The sequence below is a fragment of the Pelobates fuscus genome, chromosome 12 (assembly GCF_036172605.1).
Source record: "Pelobates fuscus isolate aPelFus1 chromosome 12, aPelFus1.pri, whole genome shotgun sequence".
In the NCBI taxonomy this organism is placed as follows: domain Eukaryota; kingdom Metazoa; phylum Chordata; class Amphibia; order Anura; family Pelobatidae; genus Pelobates; species Pelobates fuscus.
In genome coordinates, this window is record NC_086328.1 from 83,542,059 (window position 1) to 83,559,371 (window position 17,313).

Sequence of the window (17,313 nt, forward strand, 5' to 3'; positions counted from 1 at the left end):
GGGTGTGTGAGAGAGAGCGGCAGTGTGTGTGTGTGTGAGGGTGGCAGTGTGTGTGAGAGTTGCAGTGTGTGTGTGTTTGGGGCGGTGTGTGTATGGGGGCAGTGTTTGTGGGGCAGTGTGTGTATGGGGGGCAGTGTGTGTAGTGTGTGTATGGGGGCAGTGTGTGCAGTGTGTGTATGGGGGCAGTGTTTGGGGGCGGTGTGTGCAGTGTTTGTGGGGCTGTGTGTGTAGTGTGTGTATGGGGGCAGTGGTTGTGGGACAGTGTGTGTAGTGTGTGTATGGGGGGCAGTGTTTGTGGGACAGTGTGTGTAGTGTGTGTATGGGGGGCAGTGTTTGTGGGGCAGTGTGTGTAGTGTGTGTATGGGGGCAGTGTTTGTGGGGCAGTGTTTGTGGGGCAGTGTGTGGTGTGTGTATGGGGGCAGTGTTTGTGGGGCAGTGTGTGTAGTGTGTGTATGGGGGCCAGTGTTTCTGGGGCAGTGTGTGTAGTGTGTGTATGGGGGCCAGTGTTTCTGGGGCAGTGTGTGTAGTGTGTGCATGGGGGCAGTGTGTGTAGTGTGTGCATGGGGGCAGTGTTTGTGGGGCAGTGTATGGGGGGCAGTGTTTGTGGGGCAGTGTGTGTAGTGTGTGTATGGGGGCAGTGTTTGTGGGGCAGTGTGTGTAGTGTGTGTATGGGGGCCAGTGTTTCTGGGGCAGTGTGTGTAGTGTGTGTATGGGGGCAGTGTGTGTAGTGTGTGCATGGGGGCAGTGTTTGTGGGGAAATGTGTGTAGTGTGTGTATGGGGGCAGTGTCTGTGGGGCAGTGTGTGTAGTGTGTGTATGGGGGCAGTGTTTGTGGGGCAGTGTGTGTAGTGTGTGTATGGGGGGCAGTGTTTGTGGGGAAATGTGTGTAGTGTGTGTAGTGTGTGTATGGGGGCAGTGTCTGTGGGGCAGTGTGTGTATGGGGGCAGTGTTTGTGGGGCAGTGTGTGTAGTGTGTGTATGGGGGGCAGTGTTTGTGGGGCAGTGTGTGTAGTGTGTGTATGGGGGCAGTGTTTGTGGGGCAGTGTGTGTAGTGTGTGTATGGGGGCAGTGTTTGTGGGGCAGTGTGTGGTGTGTGTATGGGGGCAGTGTTTGTGGGGCAGTGTGTGTAGTGTGTGTATGGGGGCAGTGTGTGTAGTGTGCATGGGGGAGTGTGTGTATGGGGGCAGTGTTTGTGGGGCAGTGTGTGTAGTGTGTGTATGGGGGCCAGTGTTTCTGGGGCAGTGTGTGTAGTGTGTATGGGGGAGTGTGTGTATGGGGGGCAGTGTTTGTAGTGTGTGTATGGGGGGCAGTGTTTGTAGTGTGTGTATAGGGGGCAGTGTGTGTAGTGTGTGTATGGGGGGCAGTGTTTCTGTGGTAGTGTGTGTATGGGGCAGTGTGTAAGGAGGCTTTTTTTTTATTTATTTAATTAAATTAAACTTAATATATTTATGTCCCCCCTCCCTCCTTACCTTTATTGATGAGGAGGGGGGACATATTTCGTTCCCTGGTGGTCCAGTGGGATTCCCTGGTGGTCCGGTGGTTGTGAGGTGAACTCTAGCCCAGCTACAGGGCTAGAGTTCACTCTCGCGAGATTTGGAGCGTTGCCGTGGTTACCGCGGCAACGCTCCAAATCTCGCGAGAGGAGGACCCGGAGGAGCTGCAAGTAAGAGCTCCCGGGTCCTCTCTCACTCCCTCCCCTGCCGGCTGTCAGCACAGTGCCTGCGGACCGGGGAGGGAGATCAGAGATCTCCCTCCCCGGTCCGCAGGCACATTGCAGGGCTGGCACTTGGGCAATGCCAGCCCTGCATTAGCCGGCAGGGGAGAATCTCGGGGGGGGCAATTGCCCCGTTGCCCCCCCCCTGGATCCGCCACTGGTCCGGACACTCTTTTGTCCACTTCCTGTGGTTCTCTTGCAGCTTGTTTTGCAGCTTGATCAGCCAGATGGTTGCCCCTTGCTTCATCCGAGTCCAATTTCCCATGTGCCTTTATCTTCAAAATGGCCACTTCTTCTGGGAGTAGGAGGGCATCCATCAGCTCCTTGATTGCAGAACTGTGCTTGACTGGTGTACCGGCAGTGGTAAGAAATCCTCTTGTTTTCCAAATTAGTCCGAAGTTATGAGCCACGCCCAGTGCATATCTTGAATCTGTGTAGATATTGGCGCGCTTTCCTTCAGAGATCTTGCATGCTGAAGTTAAGGCTTGTAATTCAGCTTCTTGTGCAGACTTTGTTGATGGTAATGATGATGATTCAATAATTTCATCTGTTGTGGTGACGGCATATCCTGTATGGTATCTTCCTTCTTCATCAGCATACCTTGAGCCGTCCACAAACAGGGTGATGTCGGGATCTATTAGTGGATCCTCATGCACGGTTGGTAGATGTGTTGTTTCCATTTTCATTTGTTCAAAGCAGTCATGGGGTGTTTCTGGATCATAGTCGTGATTTATGACCAGATCTTCAAATTCTTCCTCTAGAAAGTAGCGTGGCCATGCTTTTACATGTTCAGGTTCAGTTGATGGATACTTGACAACGCCTATTTCCTGAAGCTGTGAATCGTTCATGGTGGCCCATAGTTTTGCCATAGGCCCAAGATCACCCCATGACTTAGTCTTAGACTTGGTTACAGGGACATGTGGAATGGATGTGTCCCAATGATGATACAGATGGTCAAGTTCATGTGGCAATTGGACTAAAGCCATACTGTTGCCTTCAGTATCGCAGTAAAAATCTTGTAAGATGAGCATTTCCTCAACCAATTGATAAAATTCATCTTCGTAATGAGGGTCGGGGTTGATGGTTGGTTTGTACCACATGGTGCAGAAGGCATATTCTGGCCCGTCGCAGAGGGGCAAATTGGGGTGTATTTTTCCAGTGGTGTGTGTAAGGAGTAGGACATATCCTTCGTCCATGATGAATCCATAATAGCTACCCCCCTCAGGGAGGGGCAGAAGAGTGGACGGATTTAGAACCTGGCATCGCTGAAGAGTGACGTTGTCAGGTAGCAGTAGACGACATTGGAGACGAAGGTGTATTGAAGAGAACGGGTCAGATTTGAGAGCGTCATACAAAGGCTGCATGAGTAGAGAGGCCCCAGTATGAAATAAGGCCTAGAACGGCATGAAGAGATTTTGTAGTTCGTGGAGGTGGAATGGCCAAAACTGCTCTTACACGATCACGGGTGAGGTGTCTAGTGCCATGGGACAGGCAATGGCCTAGAAAAATTACAGTAGGTTGGCAAAATTGAAGCTTGACAAGAGATGCCTTACATCCCTAATCTGCAAGATAACAAAGGAGATCCAGAGAACACTTTTCTGTTGTAGGGACGTCGTCTCCACAAAGGAGTAGGTCATCCACATATTGGAGCAGGACAACCTCAGGGTGGTCAGATTGCCATGGGTCAAGGATGGAACACATTGCTTTTGCAAACTGGCTTGGAGAATTTTGTGCCCCCTGGGGCATAACAGTCTATGTATATTGCTGTTTTTCATGTGTGAAAGCAAACAGATACTGGCAGATTGGGTCCAGGGGGACACTGAAGAATGCATTGGCCAGGTCAATTACCGTGAAGTATCTAGCAGAGGGTGGAACACCAGAGAGAAGTGTGTGTGGATTTGGCACAATTGGGGTGTCCAGAACTGTGGCCTCATTTACTGCCCTGAGATCCTGGACCATTCGATATTTCTCTGGTTCACCCTTGGGTGTCTTCTTCTTGACAGGAAATAATGGAGTGTTACACAGTGATTCACACTTCACACAAGAGCTCCTTTTTCTAGTAGTGCCTGGGCTTGTTTAGTGATGGCTGCAGCTTGGGCAGGTTTCAATGGATATTGAGACTTCCTTGGCAGTTTGGCTCCTGGAATGAGCTTGACCATCACAGGTGGGACTTTAAGATGGCCTATATCCTCTGGGCCTGAAGACCATAGTGTCTTAGGGACACTGTTCATTAGAGATTCTGGGAAATTGTCCCTCAGAGCCTTTGCATCACCATGGGGTTTCTCTAGATGAAGCATCAAAGGTAAGAAGCACAGTGCTGAGGTGTCTGAATCAGACAGAGCAGAGGATAATTCCACTTGGCCGTCTGGTGTGAAGGTAATAGATGCCTGCAGGCGGGAGAGAACATCAGCACCTAACAAGTTAATGGGGCATGTGGACGACACCACAAAACGGGCAAGCAGACTGGGGCAGTTGCCAACCCGTAAAGGAGTGGTCAGGGGACTCTGCCTTGGAAGGCCATCCACTCCTACACAGGAGACATCAATATTGGACAGGAATGAAGAATCAGGCAGGTCTTGTTCTCGTAGGACGCTTCGGGCTGCACCTGTATCGACAAGGAATGTGGTGGGGTGACCTTCAATGGGTAAAGTAACAGTGGCTAGTGGCCCCCCTTGTTCCCCTGCAGACATTGCCATAACAGGGGTTAATGATACAGGCTTGCCAATGTCCTAGTCTCCTTGGGCTGAATCAGGCGAGGGAGGTTTTGGGGCCTTTGTGGTAGCTGTAGGCCTGGATACTTCCCTGTCAGCAAATGGTTTTTGGTATTTAACGGGTGCAGGGCAATCACTCCTGAAATGGCCCTTTTCCCCACAGTTAAAGCAGAATCCATCTGCAGGCTTGGTGCCTTTAGGGACCGGTGGGCGTGACACCATAATAGGAGTGGAATTAGATCTTCTTGGGATCTGTGCTGACTCCAGTCCTCTGGCAACTAGAAGCAGCTTATCAAGGGGAACCACTCTATACTCAGGGCGTGCAGCAATAATACCCTTGCGTATAGAGTCTTTGATGCCCAGGACAAAGGCACCAGAAAGCATTTGGGCGTGTATTTTGTTGCTGAGGTCAAACCCCAGGTCTGTGAACACTTGGAAAAGCCTAGCATGAAACCTCTCTACAGATTCACCTTTTTCCTGGACAACATCATTAAGGCCAGCTGCTAAATCCGCAAGCTTATCTTTAGCCCAGGCCTTCAGTTGGTCACAGAACTCAATTCCAGACATATAGTCAGTATCACTGACAAGCCAGTTAGTGCAGAGATGGCGGGCAATGTTAGGCCAATAGGCATCTCCAGCCTTGATGGCACAGAGGCTCAACAAATCTCGCCATGCGGCGGAATAAGTTTGCTGAATCTGAACTACTGCTCTATAGAAGGGCATGGGCTGCTTTTCAGGGTCAGGAAGTGATTTCATCAGGGCACTAGCCTGCGTTGGGTTGAAAGTAACATACATTATAGGAGTCCGGCGACCAAAAGGGTAATTTATAGAACGACGGGGTGGGTGGGGCGATGCCTCCTTGGAGTCTGGCGGGATCTGGTAACCATGAGAGCCAACTGTGTCGGACTCATCTTCGCGTGTCACACGGACCCCCGGAGGGTTTAGGGCTACCTGCGGTGTCAAGGGCGGAGGTAGAATAGGCACCCCACCAGCCGGGGCTGCTGGTGAATTATGAGCTGGTGGTATCAGATCATTTGGAAGGACTGGCATGAGAGGTGCCGGATTGCTGGGGGATGCCATATTGGAGGCGTGGAAGGAAGTGGCGTTTGGGTTAAGTGAGGAAGTGGGTGTGGGCACGGCGTGGGTAGGTGTGATCGGGGTCGGCTGCGTGACTATGGGAGGTACAGGGGAGATGGCTGAATAAGGCGGGAGTGCGGGGTAAGGATAAGTGAGAGGCCAGGGCATTTTGGCATGCGCCAGGGCGGAGGCGATGGGTAGGGATTAGGGAGGGTGGAAGGATATAGAGGATACGGATATGAGGACGGGGAAAGGGAAGGATGGGAAGCGGGTGGAGTAGGAGGGGGAGAGGGTGGAGTAGGAGGGACTGGAGGAGTAGGTGGAGGAGAAGGTGGAGTAGGAGGAGCCGGAGATGCAGGAAGGGAAAGTGAGGGAGCAGTAGGAGGGGAGGCGGATGGAGGGGATGGGTCAATGGGAGGGGAAGAGGAAGATGAGCAGGCAGGGGGGCATGCAGGTGATGCAGCAAGGGAGGACGGGCGGAAGGAGGGCAAATTGGATGGGAGAAATGGACTGGGGAGAAATGGACTGGAGTGAGATGGGTGGGGTAGAGGACGGGATGAGGATGATGGGAGCTGCAGGACTGATGGGGGGAGAATAAGGACCCATCAGTATTCAGGACTGGGCAAACGGGGGCAGTGACAGGGAGGGGACCAGGGGTGGGAACCATGGTCAGCTGCATATCAGTCATTGCTGACGTGATGCTGGGAGTAGCCACCTTGTGTGCGCCATAACTGGGCGCTGGCTGGGAGAACTTCCCGGCAACATAGTTCTTATAGTATACAAACAATCTTAAACCTTTGTGATCAACCTCTTCCTCAATCCATCCCTCTTGCTGAATAGTTTTTGCTACTCGGTACCAGGCTTCTGCTGTACGGACCAAATCATGGTACAACAGTTTCCCTTTCTTTTCTGTCAGTAACTTATGCCAGCTCTCTGGCTGCAATCTACCGCACGGAGGTACGGCAATTCCACACACTTTAGCAATGTTATCAACTTTCTTAACCATCTCTTCTCCTGCTCTATCTTCAACCAAATCACATGCTAACCAACCCTTATTGGGTTTATCTAACTTCTATCCCATCCTCCCTATATAAGGCGTCCCAGATATAGAGAAAGCAAACGGAAAAGAAGGTCTACAGTGCTCGACTGCTACGTAAGAGTGGGTTCCTACGTACGTCTTCCCAAACCGTAGACTAGTCACTAATTCCGCCTACCCAAGGTAGCCGCGGATTGGAGCGTGGCAAGAAGTGTGTGACCAATCACTTCTCTCAACAAAGAGAAATAGGAGGGGAAAGTGTAAATAGTACAGAGAGTAAGATAAAAGTAAGCACAGAAATCTGTGTGACAGACAATTAAGACAACATTTCAGATAAATTACAGTGCATGCATCACAGTTCAAATAAATTCAACAGTAATCCCTTTCCTTTACTCGTGTGGCCGAAGCCACCTCCCTCAACCTCGTAGTGTCCCCGCTCGGGGAATGACTACCGCTAGTCTCACTACCTGGCGGCGACGGGAAACAGCAAACACCGGCCCGAGTCCCGTACGCCTCCCTCGTTACAGTGGTTCTCAACCACCTCTACCCTCACTCCCGTAGTGCACCTGCAGACCCACCCGCAAGTCTCACTACCACGTGGTCATGGAGACAGCAATGCCTGCCCGAATCCACACGCCACAAAAGGAAAACCGGAACACTACCAGCTTCAGCGCTCGAGGCTGAAGTGTTCCACCTCTCTGCAAGCAGAGTAAAGTGTCCAATGAGGCTAGCTAAGCTGTCAAAGCGACACTATGGGAACCCCCAGGAAGCAGTGAGTCTACACAGACCTCCACAGATCCCCCCTCCTCTTTTTCCTTACTGCCGTAGCCACTCGGCACCTAAAAGAGGTAAACAGGCAATAGAGGACCCCCAGGAAAACTTCCACAGATCCACCCCCTCTTTCCTTACTGCCACAGCCACATGGCACCTAAAAGGGGTAAACAGGCAATCACGCTACCCGGGCACTAAGCCAAGGACAAACCAATACAAACACCCAGGTAACAGATAGTCAACATGTGCAGGTAAAGTAAGTATTAACATGTAAAATGTAAGGTCTCTGGGCAAGTTATTACCTGACTTTGATGTCCTCCCGGCAGCAGTCTCAGACACTGGGGCAGGTCAATCACAGGGGCGGGAACATACCGGCTAGGTGCTGCAGCAATCTCTACCGTGTATTCAGAGGTGATCAGACTCCTTTCCTTCCCCCAGGATTCATCCACCCAGCGTCTTCTTGGACGGCTGCCCTAGTAGGGCATAACCCAGAGCCCCACGTTGGGCGCCAAATTGTAGTGGATTCTTTTATGCAAACCAATAAGTTTGAATGACTATCTGTTCCTGTCCAAATTAGAAATAATAAAGTTGCGTGCACGCAGAAGTAAATTCACACTGAGACATGAGGTTCAGGTTAATGAAAGAACTTCAGGAAATGTAATGGCAAGAGAACAGAAAATGGGTGCGCAGACCCTTATAAAGGCATTATTACATCACTACAGAATTCAAGATAACAACAAGTAAACATTATTAATTGGTTTAGGTGTTAAGTGGTTAGTTAAATGCCCTCCCATCAAGAGGTGTTGACATCCTTGACACGGGAGTGGGCACAAGATGCAGGCGCCATCTTGTTACCATGCGGTGCTCACTCGATGGGAGGGGTGCTTCGGCAGCCATTTTGAGTAGTTGGCACTGTTAGTCTCAAGGTTAGTTCTCAAGGCTTTTAGTAACTTCACATTTTATCAAGACTAACATGTAGGCTAACTGCTACAATGTTTCACTCAACAGGAACCTAACATTTCTGCTGATGCACAATTTCTACTAACAAAGCAGTCTTATAAGACTTGAATTATGAGGCCTAAGACAAAAAATTAGGGGCCTAATAATTCCACAACACTATATACTTTCTCTACAAACCTCTAAAACGAACCTAACTACTCATGCATCCGCTATACCACTTTATCCCACCTAGAACACTAGTTCTAGGTGGGATAAAGTGGTATAGCGGATGCATGAGTAGTTAGGTTAAAATACTTGACTCTTACTTACCCACACTCAGTCATGCCACGCACATTTCACCACTACTCTCACTAAATCCCTCTGACTACGGCTAAATTCATCTTCTACATCAGAACACTACTCCTAAGATTGGGTTGTATCCATGTCTCGGGTCTTTCATTTAGAATAGGGGCAGCTTCGGTCTCCTTCAACACTGACACTCCAGTGCATATTCTTAAAAGATTGGGCAGATGGAAATCCTCAGTCTACAACCGATATATTCCTCATCCCGAGAAAGAAATGAGGAAAGCTTTTAAAAGTTTGGCTTTGTAAATTTGATGCAATAACTGTGTTTTTCTTTAATACCTTTTCACCCTCTTTGCATGAACCCGATTTACATATATTACTAATATGTTTCTGAACATATATATTATATTATTCACTCACTCACTCTCTGGGACGGCTTAGGACATCATGCTGCCTAGGTCCAACGATAAATGACTATGGGGGATAATGTATAATAAACAAAGGTTACTGGCAATGGGGAAGATAATGTATAATAAACACAGGTTACTGGCTATGAGGGGGATAATGTATAATAAACACAGGTTACTGGCTACGGGAGGGATAATGTATAATAAACACAGGTTACTGGCTATGGGGGGGATAATGTATAATAAACACAGGTTACTGGCTACGGGAGGGATAATGTATAATAAACACAGGTTACTGGCTATGGGGGGGATAATGTATAATAAGCACAGGTTACTGGCTATGGGAGGGATAATGTATAATAAACACAGGTTACTGGCTATGGAGGGGATAATGTATAATAAGCACAGGTTACTGGCTATGGGAGGATAATGTATAATAAATACAGGTTACTGGCTATGGGAGGATAATGTATAATAAACACAGGTTACTGGCTATGGGAGGGATAATGTATAATAAACACAGGTTACTGGCTATGGGAGGGATAATGTATAATAAACACAGGTTACTGGCTATGGGAGGGATAATGTATAATAAACACAGGTTACTGGCTATGGGAGGGATAATGTATAATAAACACAGGTTACTGGCTATGGGAGGGATAATGTATAATAAACACAGGTTACTGGCTATGGGAGGGATAATGTATAATAAACACAGGTTACTGGCTATGGGAGGGATAATGTATAATAAACACAGGTTACTGGCTATGGGAGGGATAATGTATAATAAACACAGGTTACTGGCTATGGGGGGGGATAATTTATAATAAACACAGGTTACTGGCTATGGGAGGATAATGTCTATGGGGGTTCGCAAACTTTTGCGTTCACCGTTCGCGAACGGAAAATTTTATGTTCGTGACATCTCTAATTATTGTACTTTATACAATTTGCCTGTAACATCCTCTCAAGAATCTATAAATAAATATTTCTCTGATATGGATTTTCCCTGCTTAAATAATTATCAGCTAGAGCAATTGAATCAGAAAAAAAAATGCTCCGGGAAATTGCAAAAGCTATTAATGCAATAAAAAGAAAAAGGCTCCTGGGCCAGATGGTTTTGTTGCTCCTTCAGAGACTTGCTGACTGTTTTAATTCAGCTACATTTATGGGGAAGATGCCAAAAGAGATGCTTCTAGCGAACATTGTTCCTATACTCAAACAAAATAAAAATCCAGAAGAAATAACCAGTTACAGACGCATTGCATTGCCGAATACAGACTATAAAATCTATGCTTCGATTTTATCTAAAAGAATAAAAAATATAAACTCCACTCTAATTTCAGAAGATCAAGTGGGCATCGTTCCGGGGTTCTTCGGGACGGATTCTCTCAGCAATCATGGCCTTCTATTCCTCTCCATCGAATAGAATCGTGGGAGGGGGAATTACCGTATATACTCGAGTATAAGCCGACCCGAATATAAGCCGAGGCCCCTAATTTTACCCAAAAAATACTGGGAAAATGTATTGACTCGAGTATAAGACTAGAGTGGGAAATGCAGCAGCTACTGGTAAATTTCTAAATAAAATTAGATCATAAAAAAATTATATTAATTGAATATTTATTTACAGTGTGTGTATGAATGCAGTGTGTGTGTGTTGCAGAGCCTTGGTGGGGGGTGGGCATTTTTATTATTATTTTAATATATTTTTTTTTGTTAAATTATTTTTTATTATTATTTTTTTATTATTATTATTTATATTTGTTATTAATTTTTTCGTCCCCCCCCCCCCCGCTTGATACATAGCAGGGAGGGGGGCTCTCACTCCGTGGTGGTCCAGTGGATGGGCACTGTGTAGGAGGGGGCTGGCAGAGCTCTTACTTCCCTCTCCTGCAGCTCCCTTCTCCTCCGCACCAGTCCGTGCAGCTCTCTCTGCCAGCTCACAGTGTAAGTCTTGCGAGAGCCGCACTATGACCTCGCGGCTCTCGCGAGACTTACAGTGGGAGCTGACAGAGGTGCTGACCGGACTGGCGCGGAGGAGGAGGGAGCTGACAGGAGCTGCAGGAGAGGTAAGTAAACGCTCTCTGCAGCCCCCACAGCCTCCTGTCTGTATTATGGCAATGCAAATTGCATAATACAGACACTGACTCGAGTATAAGTCGAGTTGGGGTTTTTCAGCACAAAAAATGTGCTGAAAAACTCTGCTTATACTCGAGTATATACGGTAGGTTTGAATGGTTTGACATCTCAAATAGCACCCACCAAGGTTTTCCACTTTCTCCACTCCTTTACATCCTAGTGGCTGAACCATTAGCACATGAAATCCGTTCAAATTCAAAAATAAAGGGCTTTCAAATAAATGATAAAGAATTTAAGATTAACCAATATGCGGATGACACTTTATTTACTCTTGCGAACCCCATTTCTTCAGTAACAGAAGTAATGAATATAATAGAGCAATATAGCCTTCTTACAACTATATATTCAACTTTCAAAAATCTGTTGTAGTACCCATGTATATAAAGGAAAAAGATTATATTTTCTTGAATAAACATTATGCCTTTAAATGGGAGAATAAGGGTTTTAAATACCTTGGCATAAAATGTGTATATGACTCCTCTAACATAATGAAGGCCAATCTAATTCCATTAATAAGAGAAATTACTTACCTTTTAAAACAATGGAGTACACTGGAAATATCATGGTGGGGCAGAGTCAACTCTATAAAAGCATATATCTATCCTAAGATAATCTATTTATTAAGAATGATCCCGATGCCTATACAGCCCTCATGGCGGACTCTTATAAATAAAATCTTTAGAAATGATATATGGCTCAATAAGAAACCCAGAATAGGGATTGCTCTTTTATATTTAAAACATAAACAAGGAGGAACAGGTTTTCCAAACATTTTTTTATACCATCAAGCGGCCATTTTAAAGCATACGATTACCACAATTAAGCAAGAAAATAATATTCAAAATTGGTTTGAAATTGAATCTAATGATATCAAGGAGGGATGTAACGTGGTTAATTTGTTCTGGTCTACAAGTCAAATATCAAGTATTTTGCTGATTTACAGAGTGTATTTGGGCCCTCTGTAACACAGAATTTTTACTTTATTAGAATAAAAAGTTTTCTATAGAGCTCTATATATTATCTGAATGGGACATCTTCTGTTTTCAAATTAAATTAGCTAACTAAAAATGATAAATCTGCAGAGTTATTAACTAAAAGTGTAGATATGATAAATTAAACAGGTATAATGGAATATTGTAAAAGGGAAGACAAACTTGTTTACTAAAAATAGAAAAGTGTAAAGTATGTTTTATGTATATATGTTGTATGTATTGTTAAATGTGATATGTCAATGATACATGTAATAATAATACGTTTAAATAGATGAATCTTGGGACATTGGATAATTGTCTGTTTGTAAATTTTCTAATGAGGAAAAATGATGTAATAAATTATAAAAAAAATGTTTTACAAAAATAAACACCACTGACAGGTGAAGTGAATAACAGATTGTATCGTTACAATAGCACCTGTCTAGGGGTGGGAGATATTAAGCAGCAAGTGAAGTCAGTTGGTGAATTTCATGGACCCAAGAAAAATGGTCAAGCTAAAAGATCGGAGTGACTTGGGCAAAGGCCAAATAGTGATGTCCATACCATGGAGTAATGGAATAAGAATCTGATGAATCTTTAGATCAGGTGGATGTCTGGGTGCATTTGCATTGTTTACCTAGGGAAGATATGGCAGCAGGATGCATTATGAGAAAAAGTCAGGCCGGCATGGTTATGCTGTGAAACCTTGGTCCCTGCCATTTATGTGGATGTGAAAGTACTACCTACCAAAGATTTTTGCAGACCATGTACACCCCTTCATGGCAATCATTTTACATGATGTCAGTGGCCTCTTTCAGTAGTATAATGCACCCTGCCATATTGCAATAATTTTTCAGAAGTGGTTTGAAGAACATAATAAAGAGTTCAAGGTGTTGCCTTGGCCTACAAATTCCCCAGTTCTCAATTCGATGAAGCATCTGTGGGATGTGCTAGAACAACAAATCCGATCCACGGAAACCCCACCTTGCCACTTTCAGGACTTAAATGCTCTGCAACTAATGTCTTGCCAGATATCACAGGACACATTTAGAGTTTTTTTGTGAAGTCCACATTTCAATGCAACAGAGCTGTTTTGGCAGTATGAGGCACCTACACTATATTAGGCAGGTGGTTTTAATGTTGTGGCTAATCAGTCTAAAGTATGTGGTTTGCAAGATATTGGCAATCTAAGATAACCATCTTGCTTTTTCCAGCCATTAAAGTTTACAAAGCTACGAACAAAAGGTTTTTACCAAGATAGGAAAGGTTATTCATGAAAATAAGAATTGTAATATCAAACAGCTATTTCAGCTAAGCTTCCAGTTAAGACACTTTGGTCTAAACTTTTTAATGTATTTTGAATTCTCACTTTAGTGAATAACCCTGAAAGTGTTTTGCAAATATATTAAATTCCATACATATAGAAAAATAAAAATTGGTCTTAAAAGGAAAACTATAGGGTGAGGAATACAAACATGTATTCCTGACCCCATAGCGTTAAAAAAACTATTTGGATAGCCCCACCACGCCTTAAATAGAGTTAATACTCATCTTTATTCCACCGCCAGAATTAACAATCTTAGCAAATCCAATGCTTTCCTATCGTAAACCTTTGGAAAAGCATTGGATTGGCTGAGATGGTCAATTCTGATGATCATAGTCAAGAAGGTGGGGTGGGTGGAGCAAACCACCACCATGGCCATTCATGACCTTCTCACACAGATGCATTGACTCAATACATCTCTAGGGGGAAAGTTCAGCGTCTCCATGCAAAGCACTGACCAAGGAAGCACTTCTAGTGGTCGTCTGAGTGACTGCCACTGCACGTGTCTTTACATAGCAACGGGTCCCCAGCCTGGACTTCCACAGACATATTTTCACTGTAAGTGTATAATTAGAATACATGCTAAGATGGTGTAATTTTTCAAAAATCAGATGATAAAATTATAAGTGAGAAGTAGGAGGACCTAAAAGGGGGTGGGGGTGTTATAAAAACAATGATATATTCTGCGTCATCACTGATGTAAAAAGATATTTAATGTTCGTAATAAAAGGAAGTGGACAACAAAAGCATGTAACAGTGTTTTGTTTTTTTTAAATAAAACATTACCCCACCTCTCCCATAAAACAAAAATACACATAATACATAATAAAAAAAGGTAGAGAAGGGAAAAAAGGCAATAACTCCAGTAGAAGGATGAGCAAAAAGCACAAGATGGAGCAAGTGATAATTTAGAAAACTACAAGTGCTCTCAAGGGCAGCAGAAAGGACAAGATCGGAAATTGTAATCAGTCAATATATGTAACAACTTGCACACCTGAATCTTGCCTATAAAAAGATGCCATTCTGCCAAATTACATACCTCAGACACCAAAGGGGCTTATTTGATAAACAATTCATTTGTAGTGAATTTTGCAAAATGACAAAAGTTAGGCAAGATGGTGTTGATTTGGAATTATTTCCCAGATTGCAATATCTGGGCTAAAATAGCCAATCTGGATTTCAAATCAACATATATGTATTTACACAGAAGTATAGAGTGGGGTAAAAACAAACACTCAAGTTCATCAAGTTCTGACTATCACAATAATTCTGTTTAGTGAATAAACACCAACAGATTTGTATGCCTGATGTTCACATACATATTAAAAGAGCACTCCATGCACCATGACCACTAGAGGCCGCTGTAGTGTTTTAGTGGCATGACACCGTTGCATAATAAGAAATCAAACTATTTTATCACGGCTTCAAAACTTACCTGGGTCCCACACCTTATCTGTCGCATCTAGTCTTTTCCAGCAGGAGACACCAAATGTCTCTGTTGAGTAAGCATGGCTTTTGCAGGACTGTATTTTGGCTGATAGTGTTCAGTTCATGCTCTCAGAGTGGTCCTGCTTTGCTCAACAAAGCAACCGTCGTCTGCTACTGGAGTAAACCAAATGAGGCAGCAGCACTAAGCAGGACCCAGTTAACTTGTGAAACCATTTCAGCACAAGTTCAGATCTTAACATGGGATGGCACCAGGGTATGCCTGGAATCAGAACCACTGTAGCGGGCTGTAGTGCTTGGAGTCCTTTACAAAAAGACGCCTACATTTTTATATATTATTTTATTCCTTGAAACCATCTGCATTTCTCATGATTTATTTTCCCACAGTAAAGCTAAAAAATATATAAACAATCCTTCACTTATATTCCCCATCAGGAGCTTGTGACTTTCATGGATATCCATAGTAGTTCCAATTCTGAGTCCGGTTATTGGAATTCTGCCAGTGCTGAAGAGAAAATAAACAAATGATATTAGTCTTCTAATTAATAAAACATCTCAAGCTATGTAGTAAAGTAACCCCCCCCACATCCCCCCCCCACCACCCAGGGTTATTCACTAACGTGTATACTGTCAAGAATTCAAAAACGTTAGTTTTAGAATAAAATAAAATAAGTCAACTTGGAAGAATTTCCAACTTTGGCTATGTTTGCAACTCCAACCTGGATTGTATCTTTTAATTTATTTCCAGTGCCATCTACTGAAACTATACAAAAGTTAAAGGAACAGCACGCAAACAGAAATACTGCTTTACATTTAGAAAGGAGACTTAAAATTCCATATGTTAGCGAATAAATATAGGGATTCAGTTCCACCATATGGCCATATGGTGTCAAGTCCACCACTACATGAGAGTACCCCAATATAGGTGTTCCTACACTAATTTTAACATGGGAGATTTACATGGTAACTTGCAATACTTACTTGCAGTATAAACAGCTTCAAGAGACTCCTCAATTTAAGCTTTCCTGTGGTCACCTCCAAAGAAGCACCCATAGTGGTGGGCTTAACACAATATGGCCATAAGTGGAACTGAATCCCCATATTAATTTGCCAAGATAGGTGATTTTAAGTAGCCTTGTTAAAAGTAAAACTGTATTTCTTTGTGTGTGTGCACTGTTCCTTTAACAGTATTTGATCCTGATGAAAGCCACGAAAGATGGCTGAAACGTGGACCATATTTTAACAAGGAATGAAATAAAGGAATCTTTTACAAAAGAAAAAAAATACTGAGTGCCAGCCTTTCACTATTTGTATCATAATTTATGGCTAGAATGCACCTGTCATTTTGAAAAAGTTTTAAAAGTGTGTGTGCAAAGATCCCCTGCACTCGCGCTTCAGCTGCTCCAATGCCGGGCGCATGAACCAAAGCTCCATATGATACAACATCCAAAATGAATGGCTGCTCTCCGGTCTCTAAAAAAAAAAAAAATGAAAATGTATTTGATAATGTTAAAAATAACGACCAACGTTTCAGTCCCCGTTCGGGACTTTCTTCAGAGTCAAAAAAAAAATAACAGGACAACCAGTTATTTAATTCTATTGTTGTCCTGTTATTTTTTGACCCTGAGAAAAGTCTCGAACGGGGACTGAAACGGTCGTTATTTTTAACATAATCAAATAAATTTTCATTTTATTTTTTCTAGAGACAGGAGAGCAACCATTCATTTTGCATGAGATAAAGATATATAGATATATATAAAATATATGTTTTTTTTGCTTGCTTGTTTGTTTTAAATTCAAGTATACATTTTCATGAAATCAAAGCATTTATCCATGATCCCTAATTAGAAGGAAAAAAAATATATAAATTGCAACAACATTTTATTTCTTTGTAGAATATTAATAGAAATAGCTCTGCAGTGTTGAAGCAGAATGCAGTAAATTAGAACTAGTGACTTGCCAGATGATAATTACAACTAGAGTAGGAAAAAATAAAAGTGCAACACCCTTACCCCTCTGTTTTGTGGACCATGGTTTTGAAGGCCATGGTTTTGAGGTCCAAAGTATCTATTCTGTCTATTCTGCTGAGGTTGGTATGGATCATAGTAATTCTGAAAATCCTATGCAGTAGTAAGAGGAAGATAAAGATTATGATAATGTTCAAGAAGGTGATGCTTTGATGTTTGTCTATTCACATAAAGGAAATGCATATTTTCCCCAAACTTTCACTTCTCACAAGAAACAAAACAACAAAAACCATCATCTGTAACTACAGCCAAACCCTGACCTCTCTTGCACTTACTCGAACTTGCGGCCTCCAGTGCGGCATGATCATAGGGGGCCTATGGTAAGAATGTGGCCTTGGGTACATTCTCTTACTGAGCCCTGCACAAGACAGAAGGAAAAAAAAGAAAAAAAAGCTGGAAATCACAGATTTGGAAATTTAATTTAGTTTATTTTTTTAAATGAAC

At 43.7% G+C, this 17,313-nt stretch overlaps 1 protein-coding gene across 1 annotated transcript in view; it reads right to left on the reverse strand.

Moving 5' to 3' along the window:
* Positions 1-14,087: 14,087 nt before the first annotated feature.
* The window catches only part of LOC134579420 (heterogeneous nuclear ribonucleoprotein U-like protein 2), a 36,676-nt gene continuing 33,450 nt past the window's right edge, over positions 14,088-17,313 (reverse strand). Inside the window, exons 14-16 of the mRNA XM_063438706.1 lie at positions 17,145-17,227; positions 16,855-16,962; positions 14,088-15,347 (exon numbers count right to left, since the gene is read on the reverse strand). Coding sequence (XP_063294776.1) covers positions 15,291-15,347; positions 16,855-16,962; positions 17,145-17,227 — 248 coding nt within the window. The 3' untranslated portion in view covers positions 14,088-15,290. The remainder of the gene's footprint in view (positions 15,348-16,854; positions 16,963-17,144; positions 17,228-17,313) is intronic.